This window comes from Acipenser ruthenus, chromosome 6 (assembly GCF_902713425.1).
Source record: "Acipenser ruthenus chromosome 6, fAciRut3.2 maternal haplotype, whole genome shotgun sequence".
In the NCBI taxonomy this organism is placed as follows: Eukaryota; Metazoa; Chordata; class Actinopteri; order Acipenseriformes; family Acipenseridae; genus Acipenser; species Acipenser ruthenus.
The window spans coordinates 45340305-45363231 of NC_081194.1; the positions used below are offsets into that span (position 1 = coordinate 45340305).

Below are 22927 nucleotides of genomic sequence, written 5' to 3' on the forward strand. Positions count from 1 at the left end.
GCAGAACATTAACATGAACAGCTCCATTGTGCAAAGGAGCTAAAACTGTTCAGTGCACAATCCCAAACAAATGAGTGCCCCATGTTTGGTCAGAATTAGATTTTAACATTACAAGTTACAGTAACTTCCAATGACTGATGCAGATACAAATATTGTTTTCTTATCTACATCCAAGTAAAGCACCCCTGGTAGATGGAATAGAGCGCTGCAAAACATTTAAAATAAATACATGTACGTAATCAAAACTGACAATTTGCTAAGAATGTGTCACACAGTTTATCATTTAGTTGTATGAAAGAAGACTCCTCAGCACAGTAGTTAGTTAATTTATTTTATGTAATTGATTTTATATTAGTAGTGACAGTAAGGAGGAGTGTTGTCTCGCACATATGATGAATGATTCAAGATTGTATCATTCATACAGTGTGAATGTATGAACTGTGATGTTCTTTTCAATCACTTGATTTCCCAGTTCTTTATTTTTCATAGAGGGTTACTTGTGTATTGTGACAGACCCTGTATTTTTACGAAGGGTGCCCCACCAATGACCTTAAAAACATAAAGCCTAATTAAACCCATTTTTTTAAAACTTACATTCAGAAGCCTTAACCAAATACTTAATGTTCTGAAGCAAACAAACATTAAACTAAACAGTTGTATTCCAGTTATTAATAAAACAGTGGTATTAGGATAAATAGCTCACTTTTCAATGTATTTATTTATTTTTTGCACACAGGTCTGTGTCTTGAGAAAAGAGTATTTTATAGACTAATTTCTGGGCTCCACACAAGTATCAACATACATCTCTGTGCCAAATATCTGATAGATGGTAAGAAAGAATAACCTTTGTTTTATCTTTCTATGGTCTTTTTATTCTTATGATTTGCATATGCTACATACATTTTTTTTTCTTTTTATAAATCCAGAGGGCTGGGGAAAAACCACATGGGGAACAAATGTGAAGGAGTTCAGACACCGTTTTGATCCTGTTGAAACTAAAGGAGAGGGGACCAGAAGACTTAAAAACCTATACTTCTTATACTTGATAGAGTTACGTGCTTTGTCCAAAGTAGCACCATACTTTGAACGGACGATTGTGGAGTTGTATACCGGCAATACTGAGGAAGATGCAGCTACAAAGGAACTACTTTTGCAAGTCTTTAATGAGACAAAGTAAGGAGGCAAATACCTTTCTATGTATTTATTGTCCTGGTAAAACAATTACAGAAATTCATGGACAAAGTAGCTGATTTTGATTTTGCACTGATAAGCAGGACTACAGGAGTAATGTTTCCTTAATGTCTGTAATAAGGCTTAGTTTATATTTGCAAATTAATTAACCTTTTTTGACATTCAAATAATTATCTGAATAAGCGACACTATCAATAAATAGTTTGACCTTTTCAGAGTCACAGTAAATTAAAATCTACTCCTCTAAGTGTGCCATGATAACAATTACAACTTTACATTGTTGTATAATTAGCATTTTTACAAGCAAATAACATTAGCTTATTGATATAATATAGGGGTTGGAAATTTTAAAGGTAAGAAAGGTTTAGGGAAAGGAATAGGGGGAGGGGTGTCGACGACACAATCTCTTCACAATTGTATTTCCTGCATTTCACTTTTTTTTTCTTTTTTTGTTTTCATACAGTGTATATGCACATGCATGGATATTAGGGATGGAAGTAAGCTTGATTAGCCACAGTGTATAGGTAACAAGCTCAGATGTGTCTTTTAAACTCATAGTAAAACCAGGACTGGATCAAGCGTTATGCAATAGGAATCTCATTTCCATCCCTGGATATTCACACATTACTGTTCTAGATTTTTACAATTTGATGTATTTCACAAGGGGGTCACAGCAGACCAAAGTTATTTCAGAGGGATCCTAGAAAAGATTGAGAACCTATAATATTTACAAAACTAACTTGACCTACTATAATAACATTAACTGAAATATAAAAGTGGGATCAATGTCTTCTGAAGCAGAATCCTTATTTGTATTGATTTATTTTAATTCATCACTTTCTAATAAATAAATGAAATCGAATAAGATCCCAGTGACCAATTTCAAAACAGAACTTTACACGACTGGAACATGTGGTTCTATTGGAGGAGACGGAAAAATGAGGAGGGCTGTCGTCACGGACACTGAAAAGGTTAAATGTTCTCGAGAGGATATTGGGTTCACATAAGAAAAGGAGTATGTTACATTCTGTACTGTAGTTCTAATGAAAGTTACATCTGCTTCTTTCAATAGAGCATTCCCAATGCATTTTGACGAGAAATCCATGTTTGCTGGAGGCAAAAAAGAAGCAAAAATATTAAAGGTAAATGCACTGATTTAACTTGGATATTTTTGACATTTATTTAATTATTGCACCATTTTTTGCATTTTTAAAAATACATGCACATATTGTTTAAAAAAAAGAATACTGAGGTCATTAATCACCTTTTTGTTTTTTTAGGAAGAGTTCAGGCTCCATTTTAAAAATATATCCCGTATAATGGACTGTGTTGGCTGTAGTAGTTGTCGGCTGTGGGGTAAGCTTCAGGTATGTTATCTCTTTTACACAGTTCATTTATATGTATTTATAATCTATGATAAGTACATGCAGCTTCACTAATAATCAGTGCTTGTATGTGGTATCAGAAATGTCTTGTATTCCAAACTGTATTTTGTCCTGGTCAAATCCAAATCGTAGCAAGACTATTGTGGATAATGAAAAACAAAACAAATGCATGGATATAGGGTAACATTTCTGTTTTCAAACTATGGTTGGCAACAGGTGTTTACATTTTCCCATTTTTCAATAACTTTTCACACTGTTCAGACTGGTTTAGCTTGCAAAATGTGCTTAATTTTACATTTTTGGAGGGTGATAAGTGTAAAATTAATAAAAACCCACCAGATGTTTTAATGTTTTTATATGTAGTAGAATTATGGATGCTGTATGTAGAGCATATTTACATTTTATCACTTGAGTAATTCTAATTTTAATGAAAGTAGCTTTATTATGCGAGCTGTTCAATTAGAAACCATTACGCAAGATATTTTCAGCCATGATAGTAAAGAGTCATTGTACTGAAACCTTATCGCAATGCATGTATTTGTTTTCCTCCCAGACCCAGGGCTTGGGAACAGCACTGAAGATTTTGTTTTCGGAAAAAGAAATCAAGAATCTTTCAGAGAACAGCACTTCTAAAGACTTTCAGCTCACGCGTCAGGAAATTGTTGGTCTTCTGAATGCTTTTGGAAGGTATGAATAATTATAACACTCTTTAAAAACGTTGTACAATTTACTGTTATATTTCCTTTACATTATATATTGTATCATAAAAGATGTGTTTTATGAGACATAAATTCTACATTGCTACTTTTTTGTTCCCCAAATTATTTTAAAATGTGTATGTTTAGTATAAATGCATACTACCTGTATCTCATTGAAATGTTTCCTTTTAACAAGCGTGTCATTACACCCCAACTCATAGCTCCTGATAGCCCTCTTTATTGTTGTATGCAGTAGGCAATATTATATAAACTTTTCTTATACCATTTGGGAACTTCTATAGTGGTCATAGTCCACTATGTTTCACCAAAACATTAGCATTTCTCAATCGAAATCCATTAAGGTTGGTTTATACTTCTCTCGCAGACAAAAGCCGTACGTCAGCTGCAGACACTTCTACGGGTGCGCCAGAAGGACTGAAGCACCCCCGAGTTCGCAGACTTTTTGACGCAACAAAGTGGTCGTACCTGTCGTCATACTTTCAGCCAGTCTGCGTTACTGCCGTGTCGACTTGTGACTAGGGTTGCCAACAGGCTCCACAATCCCGCGACACTTTGAGACGGGATTTTAAAATTGCCCGTCTCATGAATGAAGTGAATATGTAAATTGGCTCATATATATTTTTATGAGCAGCAAACAAGTAAAACTAATCAGCTGTTCTCCATACTGTCATATTGAACAGCTGAGCAACGTTACTGATTTGATGGAGAAAGTAACTGCATACAGAAAATAAATAGCGACGTTAACTTATTAGTGACTCAAATATATAAAAAGAAAACCAATAATACAAATAAAAATACATTGTATTCATTATTATTATTATTATTATTATGCAAGTGGTTGCTGGGCATGGTAGCCTATGGAAGCACCAATATTCATTTTAGCAAAGGTTACACTTTAATTTCATTCAGTTTAGAGGCAAGTTTAAAATCCTGTTCTGTTTCTTATGTTTATTGGGTTCCTCAAAAACTTTCTCTATCGCACTTTACTGGCTTGTGACCATGCGAAAGATGCTGGATTTTTTCAACATCATCCGACCCTGTGCGTTTTGCTGTCGCAGACACACAAGAAAAGGCCGTACAACTTTTCAAAAAAGACGCAGCTTGCGGCAGTGCGGACGATGTCATTCCAACCGTCGGCGACCACTGACTGAGATGAAAAATTGGGTCACAGTTGGAAGTGTAAACCAGCCTTTAGAAAGAAGCAAAAAGTGTTCACTGAGCTGCTTCTCTTATTCATGTTTTCTTGTAAAATGGAATACTGTAGAATCTGCTTAGCAAAAGCATACAGTGCCTATAGTAAGTATTCACCCCCCTTGGACGTTTTCACAGTTTGTTGTGTTACAACCTGAAATCTTGATGCATTTAAATGGGATTTTTTTTTCCTTTGATTTACACAACCTACTCAACACTTTGAAGAGGCAAGATAATTTTTATTGTGAAACAAGTTAATGAAAAATAAAAAAAAAACTAAAATGTCTTGTTTAGATAAGTATTCACCCCCCTTAGTCAATACTTGGTAGAACCACCTTTGGCAGCAATTACAGCTGTGAGTCTTTTGGGGTAAGTCTCTACCAGGTTTTCACACCTGGATCGTGCAATATTCGCCCATTCTTCTTGGCAAAATTGTTCAAGCTCTGTCAAGTTGGATGGGGATCGTTGGTGGACAGCAATCTTCAAGTCTTGCCACAGATTCTTAATCAGATTCAAGTCCGGGCTTTGACTGAGCCACTCTAGGACATTCACTTTCATGTTTTTAAGCCACTCCAGTGTCGCTTTGGCTGTGTGCTTGGGGTCATTGTCCTGCTGAAAGGTGAATCTCCGTCCCAGTCTTAGGTTTTTTGCAGACTAAAGCAGGTTTTCCTCAAGGATTTGCCTGTATTTAGCTCCATCCATTTTGCCCTCTACCCTGACAAGCTTACCAGTCCCTGCTGATGAAAAGCATCCCCATAGCATGATGCTGCCACCACCATGCTTCACAGTAGGGATGCTGTTACCTGGGTGATATGATGTGTTGGGTTTGCGCCAGATATAACGCTTTGCATTTAGGCCAAATAATTCAATTTTTGTTTCGTCGGACCACAGAATCTTTTGGCACATCTTTTCAGAGTCTCCCACATTCCTTTTTGCAAATTCCAAGCAGGATTTTACATGGGCTTTTCTTCAGAAATGACTTCCTTCTTGCCACTCTTCCATACAGGCCAGATTTGTGGAGTACCTGAGCTATTGTTGACACATGGACAGTTTCTTCCATCTCAGCCATGGAACGCTGTAGGTCTTTCAGAGTTGTCATTGGCCTCTTGCTGGCTTCTCTGACCAATGCCCTTCTTACCCGGCTGCTCAGTTTGGGAGGATGGCCTGCTCTAAGCAGATTCTGGGTGGTGTCGTATACCTTCCACTTCTTAATGATCGACTTGACTGTGCTCCAAGGGATATTCAGTGCCTTCGAAATCTTTTTATACCCCTCTCCTGATCTGTGCCTTTCCACAACTATATCCTGGAGTTGTTTTGAAAGTTCCTTGGTCTTCATGGTAGTATCTTTGCTTTGAATGTATTTAATCTGAAATCATGTGAACCACTTGATTTAACTTATTGTGTGAATTCTGAAGTCAATTGGTTGCACCTGAGCTTATTTAGGAGTATCACAGCAAAGGGGGTGAATGCTTATCTAATGAAGACTTTTTCAGGTTTTTATTTTTAATTGATTTGTTTTTTCACCCCCCACCCCCCACCCCCCCATTTTTTCACACATTGAAAGTGTTGAGTAGGTTGTGTAAATCAAAGGAAAAAAATCCCATTTAAATGCATCAAGATTTCAGGTTGTAACACAACAAACTGTGAAAACGTCCAAGGGGGGGTGAATACTTACTATAGGCACTGTAACATGAGCTACCACAGAACCAGATTTTTGCCATTATCACAAAACATACAAGTGTAACAACCTCATCAATTAAAACTGATATTAGTCCTAAGTCCCCCACATTAAACATTTAATAAACTATATTTGCACCAGCACACATCTTGTTTAAAATGTTGGCCCAGAATTGCAGTATGTTGTGCACTACTCCAGTAATCTTACTTTTTAACCTAATATTGTTTCATTTTTCTAGGCTTTCTACAAGTATAAAGGAGCTTCAGAATTTCAAAACTCTTCTGCAGGACAACAGGTAACAAACATTGCCAGCCACAGTGGTGACTGACCGTGGACACTGCGATAGTCTGTTTGATTTTGGCATTTCCCCCAGAATGAGACCACTTCAGGAAATACTTCGTAATGATCTACAGTACTTCTGTTTAACCCTCAACTCCAGAAATTCTGTGAATCCTAAAAACAGGTTACACAAAAATAGAAACACTGCATTTTGTAGCAAAAGTTCCAGATCAGGTTTTAACATTTGGGTATACTTGAAGGACCATGTTATTTTTCACTACGCAGATAGATAAGTATTACTTTGGTTTGTGTTCATGACCCCCCTTTTTTCACTAGATGCTCTCTAAGTTTACAAAGATGTTTGTTTTAAGCAATTTGTTACAGAATTTCTGGTGGGTCAAGTTCAATTTAGACTTCAGAGAGAATCTACACCAATGGCCAAAAGTTTTGCATCACCTAGAATTTTAGGATTGAGACATAATAATAATAATAATAATAATAATAATTATAATAATAATAATAATAATAATAAACTATGAACATATATGATACTGCAAAAGTCTACCTGAAGCCATCATAGTAGTACAGTATTTCATGTTAGATTTCAAAATGTCACATTTTACAGTTTTTGTCAGTTTTCTGTTAAGTATATGGAAAACTACAAAGCGGTATGTAATTCAGTATGTTAACGTAACATGCAAAACTTTTGACCATAGTTGTACTGTGAAAAATTCAAATTGTAACTGTATTACCTCAAAATATTGTTAGCCTGATGCAACTGATACAAGCATAAGATTCACCACAAATATTAGATTGTGTTTATCTGTTTTCTCCCCCCCCCCCCGTTTCTTTTTGGTGCATTGTTAGTTGTTTGCCAATTTTAGTTCTGTTCCCCACCCTTAATGTTGACTGCTGCTCAGAGATTGGAAATGTACATTTATGTTCCTGTGCATAATGGAAGGTTCTAAAATATTTATTCAAGTTTATTTCATGTAGCATACACTTCTGATATGTTATACAACTACTAGTTTTGATGGTGAATTCAGTCCCCATTGAGTTTGCTAGCTAAATCCCCTTTGGAAAGTTGGTAGCCATTCAGGCTTTTGATGTCTTTATTTTGATGCGTAACCCAAACCCGAATTCACATTTAATTGGAGCTGCCGTGCTCTTCCAGTTAATGTGTAATAAGGAACCATACAGAAAACCAAAGGGAAAAAGTGTTCTTTTTAAAGCGACTGCTGTTATCTACAGAATGACTGCAAGACATAGAATTGTAAGAAGCCATGAAAAACTGTTTTCAGTTATATTAATGTTTGTAGGAGCATAGACACCTATTTATGTAACCTTAAAAGATATTTACAAATCCTTTATTGGTCATAATGTTTGTAAAGTTTCTTGAATAGGGGTGTACATTGATAATATATCCATAGACTTATTTAATCCATTCCTTTACTGTATGGGACATTATTAGTAAGTCATTACAGGGATTTTTTAAATACAACAAGCTGCCCTTTTCACTTCCAGGAAATAGTGTTTGTTGATGTATCCTCTGGCTGAGTGACAAACCTACAGTAAGGAGGACATTGTACTTTTGAAAGTAAATTTTGTGAGTTACCCCTTTTTAAAGTTATATATGATCGCACATTCCAATCTTTGACAGACAGAATTTAGTTTTAGCGCTTAGACGCTGGGATTATACAGAAGAGATAATAACATGAAGCTGTTGAGTGGTCTGGTAATCCTGCCTAACTGACTTTACACGCTTTACATAAGGTGACGACTGGAACCGAATTAGTCTATGGCAGGAATATAAAAGAAGTAATGCATGTTTTCCTGGATCAAATGTTTGAAATAGGTATACCAAGGTTAATTTTGTTTGTGTGTGTGTGTATGACAGTGACTCAAATATGCTTTATTTGGTAAGTAATTGGCAGATTGGGTATACATTTTAATTATACAGCTACTGTCCTTGTACCAAATTTAGGAGAACAACTTGTTCTCATAAAGGTGCAAAGCTGCTTGTGTGATGCAATGTTTTGGTGTGTTCGATAATATTCATGGTCATGCTCTTCTAAAACCTTAACGAGCAGGAGCTGTCTGGACTTAATCTTAAAATCAGTCTCACACACTGGATCTTTTCTCATTTTGCTTTATCAAGTGACTAGAGTCACCAGTCAACCCTCCATAAAGGCAGCGTACATATCAACTGGGTTGGTAAGATTTAAAGGAGTATGTGTCAAAATTATTTTATAAATAATTCTGGGTAGCTGTACTTTCAGAACCAAAACATGCTTGGGAGTGAAAAGAATCTAGAAAGTTAAACAAATTTGCATTTGGGGGCTATTGTAGGAAGGATTGCACCTTTTTAATAAGAATAAGGAACTTGCCATGTACTCCCGAGTCCATAAACAATGTATGGTTTACTTTGTAGGCTTGAAATATGCATATGCAGAGACTTGTTTGAATATTGACACTTGATTGAGGTGTTTAAATTTACTGAGCGTTTCGAGTTTGTCTTATTTACATTCCCTATAATAACATGCTGCCTATGAAATTGGTGTGCCATGTCAGTCAACTTTTTTTTTCTTTTCTGTTTAAACCTTTGATCCTTCATTTTTGCTTAGCAAGTGGAAAGCAAGTTGTGGGCTGTTCAGAACAGAAAAGCCTGCAAACTGTAGTACTGCATTCTCTTATGTATGAAATACATACTATTAACCACAAGAGTATCTGTGCAATCCACTGTCTGCCTTGAGCTAAAAAAAAGAAGTGCTTTCTCACAGTGACAAAATTGATTGTAGGATTTTATCTTCGACTTTCTCTATGCGCAGGATATTCTCTTTATTTTGCCTTTTTTAATTTGTGATCCATCCTAATCTTTTACTGTTTTGTAAAAGAGTAAATGTAAAATGTTTTAGGAGCCAAAACATGTTGAATCACACCTAATTGTTGTGTATACGTGTCAATTGTATTTATTTGAAGAGAGAAATAAATATTTCTGGTTGAAAATTTTGAAGTGTGTCTGTCATTAATTTCTTGGCTGTGAACTGTGTAACAATAAATCAGTGGTTTCATTTTATCCAGTCATTAACATTGACTCTCAATGCATGAAGTTTATAGAATAAAGTGCGGTATTGGGCAGAATTAATTGCCGCATTAGGGAATGCTGGGATACAACACAAACTGTATCTTTTCTAGGCTAAAATAAAACTCCCAAATTACAAAGCATTAGCGATTTATGGGACTGTAAGCTTTTATAGGGTAAGTTGTAATGTGTTTAACTAAATATTTGGATTCATTTTCTGATTCTGCTACTAGGCATGTTTACATTAGAACAATGGTATTTGCCATTGCTTGTAATTATACAAAGAACTGAAGTCGGTTCCACATGAAAACCACATGTTGTCTGGAAATACATGGTCTTTGTTGGTAGATTTATATAGATATTGTTTTACAGAAGTTCAAGGCAACAATTATACAAACAGAGATACAAACAGAGTGCATCATTAAAACTGGGTTATTACTGATATAATGCTTATATATTGAACTGTTGTGACACAACTCCAGTTCAAGTCATGGTACACATTTATTTGTTTAGACCATCTATAATGTAAAATAGTGTAACGTTTTCAGTGCAGGTCAAATATAGAAGCAAAAGGAAACTCAGGGACCACCCCACCAAAATCTATGTTTTAAAACTGAAAGGGTTTTGTTGTAGAATATGTTAATAATTTAATGTAATGTGGTTGTAAGATGCTTAGAACAAAGTTGCAGTTTTTACAGTGGCACAGTACACCTCCATGGCATGTTTCATGGGAACAACACTCTCATACTACACAGCAATGAAAAAAATGGATTCTAGAAAGTTCTTTATTCATAGTAAGGTGAACTGATTCAATGTATACATGATATACAGATATTACATAAAATAATAAATGTCCAAAAGACAAAATATAAAAAATCTAAACATCTAATATATATAAAACACCTTCTCTAGAAGTAGTATACTGTGTATGCATCATAAAGTAAGAAAAGGCTAATGTAATGTATGCACATGACACATCTATGCTTGCATATGACACAAAGGGGCTAAGTGTTTGTAGACAACACTGTCAGGTAAGTATTGCATACTGGAGGCTGTGTGGTCCAGTGGTTAAAGAAAAGGGCTTGTAACCAGGAGGTCCCCAGTTCAAATCCCACCTCAGCCACTGACTCATTGTGTGACCCTGAGCAAGTCACTTAACCTCCTTGTGCTCCGTCTTTCGGGTGAGATGTAATTGTAAGTGACTCTGCAGCTGATGCATAGTTCACACACCCTAGTCTCTGTAAGTCGCATTGGATAAAGGTGTCTGCTAAATAAACAAATAATAAAGAAGATATTAAGTCGCCTGTTAGGCCTTCAGGTGAGCAGGAGCTTCAGCATTGGGCAAGTTTTTACTTCATTGGGTAAGTTTGTACTTCACTGGCATCAGCGTTGATATGACAAAATTCCTAAAACTCAATTTATATTAAAAAAAAAAAAAAAAGTGTTCTACATTCTTGGTAAGTAGATATACACTTTGAGATAAACATTTTAATATTATTTTACTAACACTCCTTACATTGTTATAAAAAAGTTTTTCCCTTTTTTATTTTCAACATTAACTCCAACTTCCCTCAGATACATTTTTGCTAATCTTACTAATTTAATATAACATACACACATGACAACCTTTTTAGAAACTACTGGCACTAGAATTTTGCTTAAATGTTCCCAAAAACTAGTATGTATGTAAACAACGCAGTCCAACTAGCTGGTTGAGTGAAACATAGAACACAGTCCATATCCTCCCCCATTTGTGTAATATAACATTGATACTGATGTTGTTTCATATTTGCAACACCCATTTATGAATCCAGTTTTCTATCCAGTTGTCTTTTCACAGCTTTTGGGGCAAATGCCTCCATTCTAAGGTAACATTTACCAGTAATTCCTGTGTGTACAATGTGAAAGGTGGGAGATAAAATAGAGACACTTGTTGGAATATTTATTTTCCAAAATTGTAAGAAATGTCAACAGAATGGATTTGGATTAAATATTACACATGGTCCTGATACTGTAGTGTAATACACTGGTACAGATATGGCACTGCAATGATACTCCTTTGTGTAGGTTCATATTATTGTGATATCATTTGGTATGGTATGTTAAAAGATGAGTACCTATGTGGTACCATTCTACCAATGGTTCATATAATTAAGCCGTGGTGCTACCATTGGCCCTTTGAACAGGATTATTATATTGCCATTGTTGTTTCACTCTATTGCCATTGAATATCATGTAGTTAGTCTACGGCATAGATTACCCATGAAATAAACAGTGTAGCACCTTTATCCTTTGGTGCTGTGCCTGTTTATTTTGCAGCAAGGAATTGTTGTCCCAATACCCTGATGAAATATTAAAGACAGGCAACTCCTAGCTAATGGACTTCACAATGCAACATCAAAAGCTAAAAGGAACATTATCCCACATATGTAGAACTGACCACATTTAAGTGCGACTTAAAATGAGTCCAAACTTCAAAGAAAATAAAAACATAATTAGGCATCATTTTAAAACAACAATTAACAAGCCAGAATGTTCATTAAATGTTGTTAACATGTTCAGTATCATTTAAGGTGCAGTTTTTGTTAAAAAATAGTACTGTACAAATTTTGATCTCAATTCCCCACCTTCCACCCATATAACATGTCAAATCTGACTTGAGACGTCAGCGCTTAGTACACGCTAAAAATGTTAGAACAATCTTGACATTTCCTTATGTGTTTTAAAATATATTATACGCAGGGGTTCACATAACTGGTACGCCATTATGCATGCGAACCAATAAAGAAAAATGCAGACTTCCATATTGTTCTTTAATGCATACCATCAGTACATTTTTAACAGGAAAGCATTTTAAATGAAGGCAGGGAGGGTGCTCACTATATCTGCGTAACGTATGGATTATTCCAGGAGAGGGGAGTCTCTGGGCTTTGTCAACGATCTCCACGATTCCATCCGTTATGTGAACCCCGGATTATACCCCATATTCCAGTATGAGTCTTCTCATTTTGTTTTCTTTGCTTTTCACTTCCCTTTGACAGAATCACTGGTTTTCTCCTCTTTTGTTGACTTAGAAGATTTTGCTTTTGTCCAGTATGTTACTTTAAAGACACTCTTTCCCTGAAAATATGAATATTTATTTACAGTGAAGATTTGAATGCAAAAGGCTACAGCTCACAAACATGTGATCTAACACACCCTGAAGTACTAAACGCAGAGTAGAAGACTCCTCTTCAGTAAGGGTTGTTCCTCTGGGGCTGCTGTGGAGTGTGGTTCCTCTGATCCTATGTACGCCACAAAGCTGTTGCTATGACTCTCCCAATCATAGCACTCTGCCGTCAAACTGAAAAGGAGAGCACAGAAACACCAGGCACACATAAGGGATAACTGTGAAACAAGATGAGGTCTGGCAGTAGAACAAAATCATAATTTCACTGCTCCGATCAGCAACATGTATTTTTGGGGGGTGAACCTTGTGCTTGCTTCAGAACCGGGCCCAAAAATGTTTGCAGGCAAATATTTTTTTCTAATTTTATTGTATTAAAAATGCATCGCAAATTGCCACAGCTACAAATATTTCAAATTACGTGGAAAATGTTTACTTACATCTGTGTTGTAAGAGTGCAGAAAATGTCTTTTTTTAAGATTTTGTGATTTTGTTTTTCTTTGAAAGGCAGTAAAATTCCGGTCGATTTGTCTGTGGTTGAATCGTGCGCAGTTGCCTCATAATTATCGCATTATCGTCACTGTCTGATGATGAAAAGGGCTTCTGGAATGACATTGAATCGCCAGATTTGTTATTATTTTTAGAGCACTTGGTGTGGGTTACTAGCTTTTCATCAATGAAATGATTCAGTTCATATGTTATGATTGACTTTTATCCCAGTCTAGACCTGGCTTATACCTTGAGAAAATGTGAGGGAAGGGCAGGAATATCCATGTAATTACATTATAATAGATCGGTAATTACCAATGCTGTTCACTATAACTAATGTGTAATTACATGTATTTTGACAATATTCATATGATGAACAGCATCTTGTTACCTGATGTAATTAAATGGTAACATGGTACATGGTAACTACACACTTAGTCCGCCTGTAGTTACCAGAGAAGAGCAGGACATGTTAGTTATCCAGTTACTACCATGTTTGTACATGGTTATGCTGCCCTGTAATCTAAAGTGCTATTGATTATTTGAGCCTGTGACCCATTGATCATATTTCATTATGACTATATATTTTAATATTCACATTTTTACTTATCTTTTTTAGAAATATTTCACAAAGAAGTATGCCGTTCTGTGATGCAATGGTCAGGATTGAGTAGTATTGGCAGTGCACTGTGGGAAGTCTCACTAATATTATAGCTGAATATAGTGAGTGTTATTTTCTCCCACTCTTAGTTAACTAAATTAAAAAGTAAGTTCTTTACCTGGCCTGTGAGTTTTGAGGTATTATATTCCACGCCAGGTCATCATCACTGTCATAACGTCGTGGGTTGTCAAAGAAATAGGCTCTGGACGAAAACACATGGCTTGGAATTCTAGATCCTGTCTACAAATAATAATAATAATAATAATAATACATTCATTATTGCTGTTGTAGTGTTTAAGTACATAGGCTACTAGAATAGCAGAACTGGATGTCATGACAACGTCCTCCAACATGACAAACATGTCTACTTTGATCTATGTAATATATAGAAAGAGGCTAGATCTGGTCCAGCACAACATAAGCTTGCACCTTTTTTATTTATTTGCTTTTATAGATGCTGTAAGCATATGCTTGCCTTACATTGTATTATTTTATTTAAATCAACACTGAATCTATCTTTTAGTAGCATCCAGGGAAATTATTGAACCAGCTTCTGTTAAAAATGTTACCAAAAATGAATCTTAATGCAGTAAATATTGACTACAGGTTTGTTTAGATTATTCCTTAGTGCTTCAGCTTGTGTGATGTGATTGGAGAGATTAACTGGACCTCAGTTAGACCTTTTTACTTGTTTTCAGCTCTTAAACAGCTGCAGATTTCAAGTTAGCTATAACATTTTATAAGTAACTTGACATCTGCAACTTTTTAGGAGTTGAGAACAATTATAAAGTTCTAATTAAGCAAGCAAATTATTAGTTCAATTAAGGGTCTAGTTAAGTAATTGAGAGCTCAGTTGGAAAGAAAAACAGAAGACACAGTGGGTCCTCAGGATCAGGGTTGGGAACCACTGATCGAGAGAATATATGAAAGCTGTCTGTCTATCTAAATTTCTGACCAATAGTCTGTATGTCACAATTCACATATCTAGAGAACAGTTCTTCCCTTTATGATAAAAAGGACATTTTTAGTTAATAAGAGTTTAAGAATCAGGAGGGGTATGGAGGCATCCTATCAGTCTGTCCCAGCATCCATATGTCACACAAAATGTATTAGATATATCTGGAGAAGAGCTTATTTAATTGTGATGAAACTTGGTCTGCACAAGCATTTGAGAGAATCCGAATCTTTACCAAGGTGGCATGTCTGTTGTGCATGTTAAATGGTCAAGACCAATGTAGCTTACCCCATCCTGGGCTGGTCTTTGGACGCGAAAGAAGAACACCACTAGAGTAGTAGGGAGGAGCTCCCACACAAAGAGGATCACCCCGAACACAACATACCCCTCGTCCCCGAGAGACTTCAAGTCTGCCTGCCCGGAGCATGGAACAAAACACAGGGACAGCTGTGCTCAGAAACCTTGTGTAGACAGGTATTTATTTAGCAGCTATGTGTCTTGTTGACCCTATTCAACAGTAGAATCAGAATCTAAACAATAATACTAAAAAGGCATAATGTCAACCAAACAGTATGTAAATTCCATAGAATCACCTTAACCCCAACTTTAAATTACAGATTTAAATGCACAGTTCTGCTGTGTTTTATTTGTGTTTTTAGTAGTACTTGGTTATAGTATTGGTAACATATAGTAGTTTTGATGTCAGAGAACTGATGCTTTGCAGCCTTGTTATATTGTAGTAGTTGTACAGTAATATTGGCTCCAATGTAAAAATGCATTTGAAATGCTAATACATGACAGGTAAAGGCAAGAAACGTGTCTATTGGTATGTTTTCACTGGAGCTGTTATTTACTTGATTTAAATGTATATGTATTATTTTATTGAATAATTCTAACTGCCTCATTATTTGCACAGGTGTATACAATAGATAGCAATAATGAGTTAATATATCTAGGCACAATGCTAAGCAATTTCAGTAATAGTTTTTCAATTTAAAAAATGATTTAGCAGTAATTTGATTTTTGGTGGAACCATTTAGCAGGACCATTAACTTGAGTTTGACATAGTTTATTATTGGTTTACTGTAGACAAAATAGAAAGGTCTATCTATACTGAGAAACACAATAACTGTAGTGGTTGATTTATAGGGGGTTTATATTTAATACATTTTGAATTGAAATTGCCTGTGGAGTAGGCCAGGGTTGTCTATTTTACCTCCTAAGACAATAACTAGATAAAGTAGGATTGCAGTTTTCAGTGCAAGTGCTTTTAATAATTATTGTGGGTTAAAACTAACCTAAAAACTGGGCCCTTGATCAACCTGGAGCAAATGCTTGCTAAATCCGTCTCTTTATCTAAAACATTTTTGTTTCTCAGCAATTTCTTACTTTTTTTTTCATGGCCTCAAGGACATGATCCATAACCCACCTGATCAGATACGTTGTACCAGTCATAATCAAAAGAGTTGATATTTTTGTATTTGGCAAGAGCCAACACAACCAGGTTGTAACAGGCCCGCGAGGCATACAGCAGTATGACGATCGTCCCTGTTATTGTCACCTGGCATATTGAGGTCCCCTAAAACAAGAAAGAAATCAGTGAATATTATCATTCAAAAATGTTTTAAACTTTGTAACCCCTGAGATTTTTTCAAATGGTTTCCCATATATCCAACCCTCTCAAATTTGTGATATTAATTAATATAGGGTTTATTACAACTTTAACATTGAATTCTGACCTAATATGGCTACCATACTGAAGGAATAAGAGATCAGTGTCCAGTGTCTATTTGTAGCAGTGTGATGAGTTTGTTTTGACATATCCTTATTCTCATCTTAATTTAAGATCACTGTAGGCAACAAACCTATTTTATTTATTTATTTATTTATTTATTTTGCATTCTTCGTATTATTTGACTTTTATGTAGATTAATAGAGCACAATTAATGCAAAAACTATCCTAGTCGTTTAAATGCCATTCTACTTGTGTTTGCTGGATACTCTAATAATAAAATGTGTTATATAGATTAGGAGAAATAAGCAGCCATGCTTATTAATTGAATGTTTAGTTGCCACTGTGGCCACAAGCTATGGTCACGTTTTTGTACATGCAAATACAGTATTTTCCCTTTTTATTCATGTTGATACCAGTCATCCTTGCAATAATAATGATTGGGGGGGGGGGGGGTATCTTTATATGGCTGATCTTTATATGGCCTTTCCAAGCCAACAGCATGCACACTAATTACCAAGTAGGTGTAACTGCAACTAGATTTCCAACATTGTAATTTACTGACATGACTGTGATAGAGCCCTATATCAATTGTATACCAGTATTTAGATCCATTGCTTGTAAGATCAATTGACCTAACCCATTATTGGTCTCTTGTAATGATCTAAGGAATGTTTAATAAAAACTGCAAGAAAAACAAAGTTGAACAGGGATGTGTTTTCTAGTATTGTGTGGTGTATAGGACAGCATTGTACCATACACCATCTAGCCAAATGTATTGATTTCAATGGTATTCCATTGAAATTATATCCATGAAGAGTAAGATCCCAACCTCTCAATACTACTGCCCAAGATACTTAAGATGTCTCCCAAAACCTTATAAAAATTCTGCCCAAGTTTAGATTTCAAAATCTGAATGGTAAGTGTGATGCATGAGGTATCATTTCATGGTGTGGGACTACAAAATAATATGAACATGGATATCTACTCAATACAATTACATTTTGTGAGCAGAGCTGCATTTACAGTAGGAAGATGTTATCTGCTGCACAGAAAAGTGATAGTATCTCTTTGGAAATGACTGTGCAGTGAGTGGGCTTGAAGCAGCTAAATTGTGTGCTAAAGCTTTCAAGAGGAAATGTGGCATGGAAATATACTGTTGGTTTATATGATGGATGTTATCTGTTTATTGAAAACTGGCCTGCAATCAGGAGATGGAGATATCAACAAGATATAACCATATAACCGTGATATGGCAAAGTGTCATTATTTTGCTGCCTCTCCTAATGTACCAATACATTTACTAAACTAGTAAGTATAACCCCTATACATGTATCAATTATAAACTGTATGTCATTTTTATGTACATATGTAAGCGATCAGGTTTTGACAGCCCTGGCATTCATATTAAACTCCCAGTTGCTATAGATTTCAAAATGTTTTCTCTTAGATTATGTTAACAATGTGTGTGTTTTTTCTAAAATGTATTAATAGAGATTTAAATAGAACAATGTGAATGTGCAATTTTGACTTTGGTTTACTGAAACTATAACCCATGACATACCCTCCAACTGTATCAATTTATCCGGTACAATACCTAATTTCTAACTTTGGTACTGAATCCCCACAAATTGATTGTGAGGGACATATTCCCTGAATAAGATAATAATACATGAACGTGTATTGGAAATGTAACTGGATTAATTAATGAAACTGTTTGTCTTGAAAAACAGAGCAAACTGCTGTGTCTTGAAGAGGCCTCTTTCTTGCAGACATACTGAACTATGTGACCCACTGAACGAGGTGACCGGGGCTAGGTGGTGCCTGGACTGGATTAGGCCAAAACGTGTGAATTATGTACAGATAATTCACACGTGCAACAACAATAGTTTTGACGCAAGGAAGACATAAACTAGTGACGTCCCAGTGGAAAAGGACATTAAAACAACAAAGGACTGGGAGTTTAAAAGGGCAAGATACACAAATGATCTCATGAAAGTGGCTATTTAGCAGAGTGAAAAGACTATAAATATCCAAGCAAAACTAAACATTTTGCACCACATCAAATGCTAAACAAGGTCTACTAAGCAAAGCTGCAACTCCAGGACTCTGCCTAAAAATGGATCCAAGAAGAGGAAGCAAGCTGCAAGCGAGTCAACGACCACAAGCAACGAGACTGAGGCCCGGCTGGAGGACTGCCGTAAAACTTACAGCGACTGTTATTAGACAAACCAGTCTGGGTCTGTTGTACACCTAAAACCACAGTATCCAAAAGAAACTGTGCCCTGCTACCTGCGTACCTAAAAGATTCAGCGAAGAGGACAGAGTGGACGAAGACTTTGTTGTAGCTGTTTGTTGATTCTATCGAGAATTGAAAGCTTTGGTGCCGAGCTTGTTCCAATGTGGGATTGAAGATTTCGTTGCTGAGAGGAAAGCCTTTTGTACTGCCTTTTGACACTTGACAAGAGATTGTTTCCAAACCTGCGGACCAAAAGTCTAAGCTTCAAGGAACCGTTGAGTATAATTCCAGTTGCATTTTCCTTTCATGGAACTAAATTAATTAATAGTAACACATTCACATAGAATTGAACTGTTAATTATTTAGTTTGCACACTTTGCATGTGAAATAACCTTTAGTGAAACTTGATGAAGTAACTATAAGTAATCTACCTCATATTGTTTTATGAAGAATTTCTTTAATCTATATACCATTAATAAGCTTAATGTGATTGTGGCAATGTGCCCCGCCCCTGTGTGCATTTCTGTGTTATATGTTGCGTGTGGTGTGTTAATGTTGGTGTATAGATATTGCTGCACGGGATATAAATGGGTGTGTGTAGCACGAGTTATTTAAAATGTATAATTGTATTTAGGCACAGGGATTGCACTTTACTTCACGTGCATTTAAAGTACTTAATATGGGTTTTCACAGATTAGTTCACGTGCTGGGATTCAAGTGAATAATTAATTGGTAATTGAATCCCAGCACAATTGTATATATAGATGCACGTTTCATTCACTCTGGGTTGTGTGTTCGGTGAGTGGTGAACGGGTGTGGAGAGGAGAGAATTTAAAAAACTAAACATAAGTAAATATAAGTTTATTTTTACTCACCGTGTTTGTTTGTCTGTTTGTCCACTGTTTGTTTAAGTGTTAGTCCGTTTTGTTTGTCTATTTATTTTAGCATAAAGTGCCATGTCCTGTCTTCTGTTTTGTTCAACCTTTTTTATTTTAATGTGTGTTAATTAAATACTGAGCGCCGCAGCGTCTCGGTTTCACTCATCAGTACTGCCTGTCTGTGTGATTCTTTCTGGCCTGACGTCATCCACTACATCCTGCTTGTCACAGTGATATATTCTAAGATTGTCTGCATCATTTCAGTTTAGGCTGCGTGTGTATTATTATTATTTATTTCTTAGCAGACGCCCTTATCCAGGGCGACTTACAATTGTTACAAGATATCACATTATTTTTACATACAATTACCCATTTATACAGTTGGGTTTTTACTGGAGCAATCTAGGTAAAGTACCTTGCTCAAGGGTACAGCAGCAGTGTCCTCCACCGGGGATTGAACCCACGACCCTCTGGTCAAGAGTCCAGAGCCCTAACCACTACTCCACACTGTGTATGTGACGTGTATGTGTGTGAGCAAGTTACTAGCTACGCCACAGCCTGCTTGGCTGCTGAAGTTGCTGCTTGGTGTGTGAGGAGATAGGCAGTGTCATATTTTAATTGCCTGCTCGCCACATGCATGAGTGCAGTGAAAGCTTTTGACTTGTGTTTTGTACTTAGAGACGAAGAGATTTACTTTCTGACTTTTCTGATTTCTGTTTAATATTTGTATACTTAATAAAATACTACTATTGATTAAACTTTCCTTGTGTCTAGCGTGTGTATGTGTGTTCATAGTAAATCCTCGATCTTTGTAACACGTCAATTGAATATTATAAATAAGAGAACTAATAAACCCAGATAAACTCTGAATTATCAATTATTAAATTGTTCCTACAATTGTGTGTACCGAATTTTGAGCTTCATCTGAAACCTTTTTTTTTTTTTTTCCTGCACGGTCCTGCCAGGCCACTAGGAGTATGTGTGTGCTAGCGTCATATCCCCATGGTACTGCCAGGTAGACGGATAGTTAGTAGACAGCAAAGATATTGGCAGAGACAGTCCATTCAAAGATATTCTGTTATTATAGAATTTGTTTGGTTCATTTCCGAGCAGGAGCAGTAGCACTCAAAACCACGTTCATGCTTGTTCCATTACTGCTCAGAAGAATATGTAATGTTACACAAGGGGTTGGGTGCTGGAGATTAAAAACTGAAGAGATTTTAAGAAGAAAAATTTTTTAGGGTGTTTTTGTGAGGCTGAAACTCTTGCTGGTGCCTGGCATGGAAACTTCTAGATTTATTAATCTTAACCCACCTCATTTATTCCTTATCCCTAAGGGAACACATGATTGTAATAATACTAATTTAATTTAAATGTATTTATTTTAAGGCAGTTTAGCTGGTCATTGTCTTCCTCAGTCATTTAGAGCCATAATTATCCCAGAGGAAAAATCCTCATGAATGAATGTTTTTTTAAGCCCACAGATTTTCAATTCATGGAATGCTTAATGATTTAGAATATGTTTCTGTGACGGGGAGGATTTTGTCACTGGTTCTTGCACGGATATGTGCAGCTGGGACGCATAACAGGAGACGTGTTGCTAGGCAACCAACTGAGCAGTTAAGTTTGCCCGGTGCTGAGCTGATTGGGAGGTCCGGATTGTCTGGGGTGTGTGCCCAGGGAGGCTGCGTGGAGCTCAGAAGGCGTCTGCACCACAGCTCGAGGCGACTGCATCGCCATGCTACACAGACGGGAGTTTTGTTTACATTGAGGAGAAGAGCATCCGCTTCGCAGGATAAGTACTACGGAACCCCTCAACTGCAAGACAGTGCTTGTGAAATCAGGAGCGTCGCAACAACCCGGAGTCGCTGGGAGGCCGGGTCTTCGGGAGCAACAGCAATAGGTTAGTTTAGGGGATGTGGATCCCAACCAGTATAGAGAGGATTTTCGTAGTGTAGTAAGTTCCTGGAGCGGGGCGTCTCTTTTAATGAGGCTAGCGCTCGCCTTGTGTGGCAAACTTTTATTTTTAGCTTTGTTTTCTTTTGTTTTCTTTATTAAATCAAGGTGCTAGGATTACCACTGTTGGTACCCTAGCATCAGGACCTGTGTTTAATAAATCTGCGCGCTAGTGCAGCGTGTCAACTTTCAGTATCATTCAGTGACAACCCACGTTTGTAACATCACTCTGTTACACTTGGTGTTAGAGTGGGATGTCACTGGTCCTACTGAGCTAAGGCAAGATAGGCACAGAGCAGCTGGCTGCCTGGATGCGCATGCAGAACCAGGTGAAGATCAGCAGCCACAGGAAGCAGCAGGAGGAGGAGTTACTGTCCTCAAAGGCCAAAGTAGGAGGAGGTCCAAAAAGGAGTAGCAGCCATCTCAAGGGCCAAAGGAAGGAGGAGCTGCCGTCCGATTGCCTGAGGAGGAGGAACTGCTGTCCCCGAGAGTGAGGAAGGAGAACATTTTGCTCTCCAATCTGGCGCTTATGGGTCAGATCCCGATGCCCGTGCTTCCAGACACCCCACTGTAGCGTCTGGACCTCCCATCACCCGTTGACCCCCCCAAAAAAGAAGAGAAACCAGCCAGAGCTATTGAACAGGAGGCTAGAGAAGGAGGCTATCTAGGCTACTAATTTTCAGTACTGCTGTAGTCCTACCACAATTCGCTTCTCATACTATCGATCCCAACCAATATTCTCTTTATTCAATCTGTATTTTGATAACAATGTACAAATGTTTATGCAGTATATCATGCAGGCACAGAAATGTATATTCCTTCTGTAGTATTTTTTCACTTGGATAAGCGATAAAAGTTCCTAAAATTAAAAAAGGAACCTTTTGGAGTAAGTCAGTTTATACCACCTGCTTTAACCCTTTGCGGTCCTATGTCGGACCTGGTCCAACATTGCAATTTTCCCTTTCCGGTTCAATGTCGGACCCTGTCCGACATCATCAAAAAGACAGGACTCTAGTCGTTTTTTCTCCAGAAAAAGCCGAGAAAACCATTCAATGGCCGAGTGAGACTGATAGGAGCCGAGAGAAGCTGAAAAAAAGGGGCGTATCTCATGAATACAGATAGCCCCGGCACCACATAGATAACATGGACATAAACAAACAAGATAGCTGCTTCTGCACCCAGCGCTCAAAGAATATCACAGACATTTGCAGAGCTTTTTTAGATGTTACAGTAATAAAATAATGACTTGGATCGCATTATTGAGGAGTTTGGTGATAAAACGAGTGATCAGGAGATGATTTATCGGTATGTACCACTATTACGAGG

At 36.8% G+C, this 22927-nt stretch overlaps 2 protein-coding genes across 6 annotated transcripts in view; one reads left to right on the plus strand and one right to left on the minus strand.

The window, feature by feature from the left end:
- LOC117410466 (ERO1-like protein beta) overlaps positions 1-9456 on the plus strand; it is a 53325-nt gene extending 43869 nt beyond the window's left edge. For all 3 annotated transcript variants that reach the window (XM_059025428.1, XM_034921662.2, XM_059025429.1), the window contains 6 exons: positions 737-829; positions 927-1173; positions 2264-2333; positions 2472-2558; positions 3130-3263; positions 6403-9456. In XM_059025428.1, the coding sequence (XP_058881411.1) occupies positions 737-829; positions 927-1173; positions 2264-2333; positions 2472-2558; positions 3130-3263; positions 6403-6463 (692 nt within the window). In that variant the 3' untranslated portion in view covers positions 6464-9456. The remainder of the gene's footprint in view (positions 1-736; positions 830-926; positions 1174-2263; positions 2334-2471; positions 2559-3129; positions 3264-6402) is intronic.
- Positions 9457-10296: 840 nt separating this feature from the next.
- The window catches only part of LOC117411459 (G protein-coupled receptor 137Ba-like), a 38043-nt gene continuing 25412 nt past the window's right edge, over positions 10297-22927 (minus strand). For 2 of the 3 annotated variants that reach the window (XM_059025430.1, XM_034019025.3), the window contains 4 exons: positions 16226-16375; positions 15085-15210; positions 13960-14081; positions 10297-12868 (listed from right to left, as the gene is read on the minus strand). In XM_059025430.1, the coding sequence (XP_058881413.1) occupies positions 12733-12868; positions 13960-14081; positions 15085-15210; positions 16226-16375 (534 nt within the window). In that variant the 3' untranslated portion in view covers positions 10297-12732. Of the gene's footprint in view, positions 12869-13131; positions 13295-13959; positions 14082-15084; positions 15211-16225; positions 16376-22927 lie in introns of all 3 variants that reach the window. The other variant, XR_004545793.3, reaches the window with a different exon arrangement.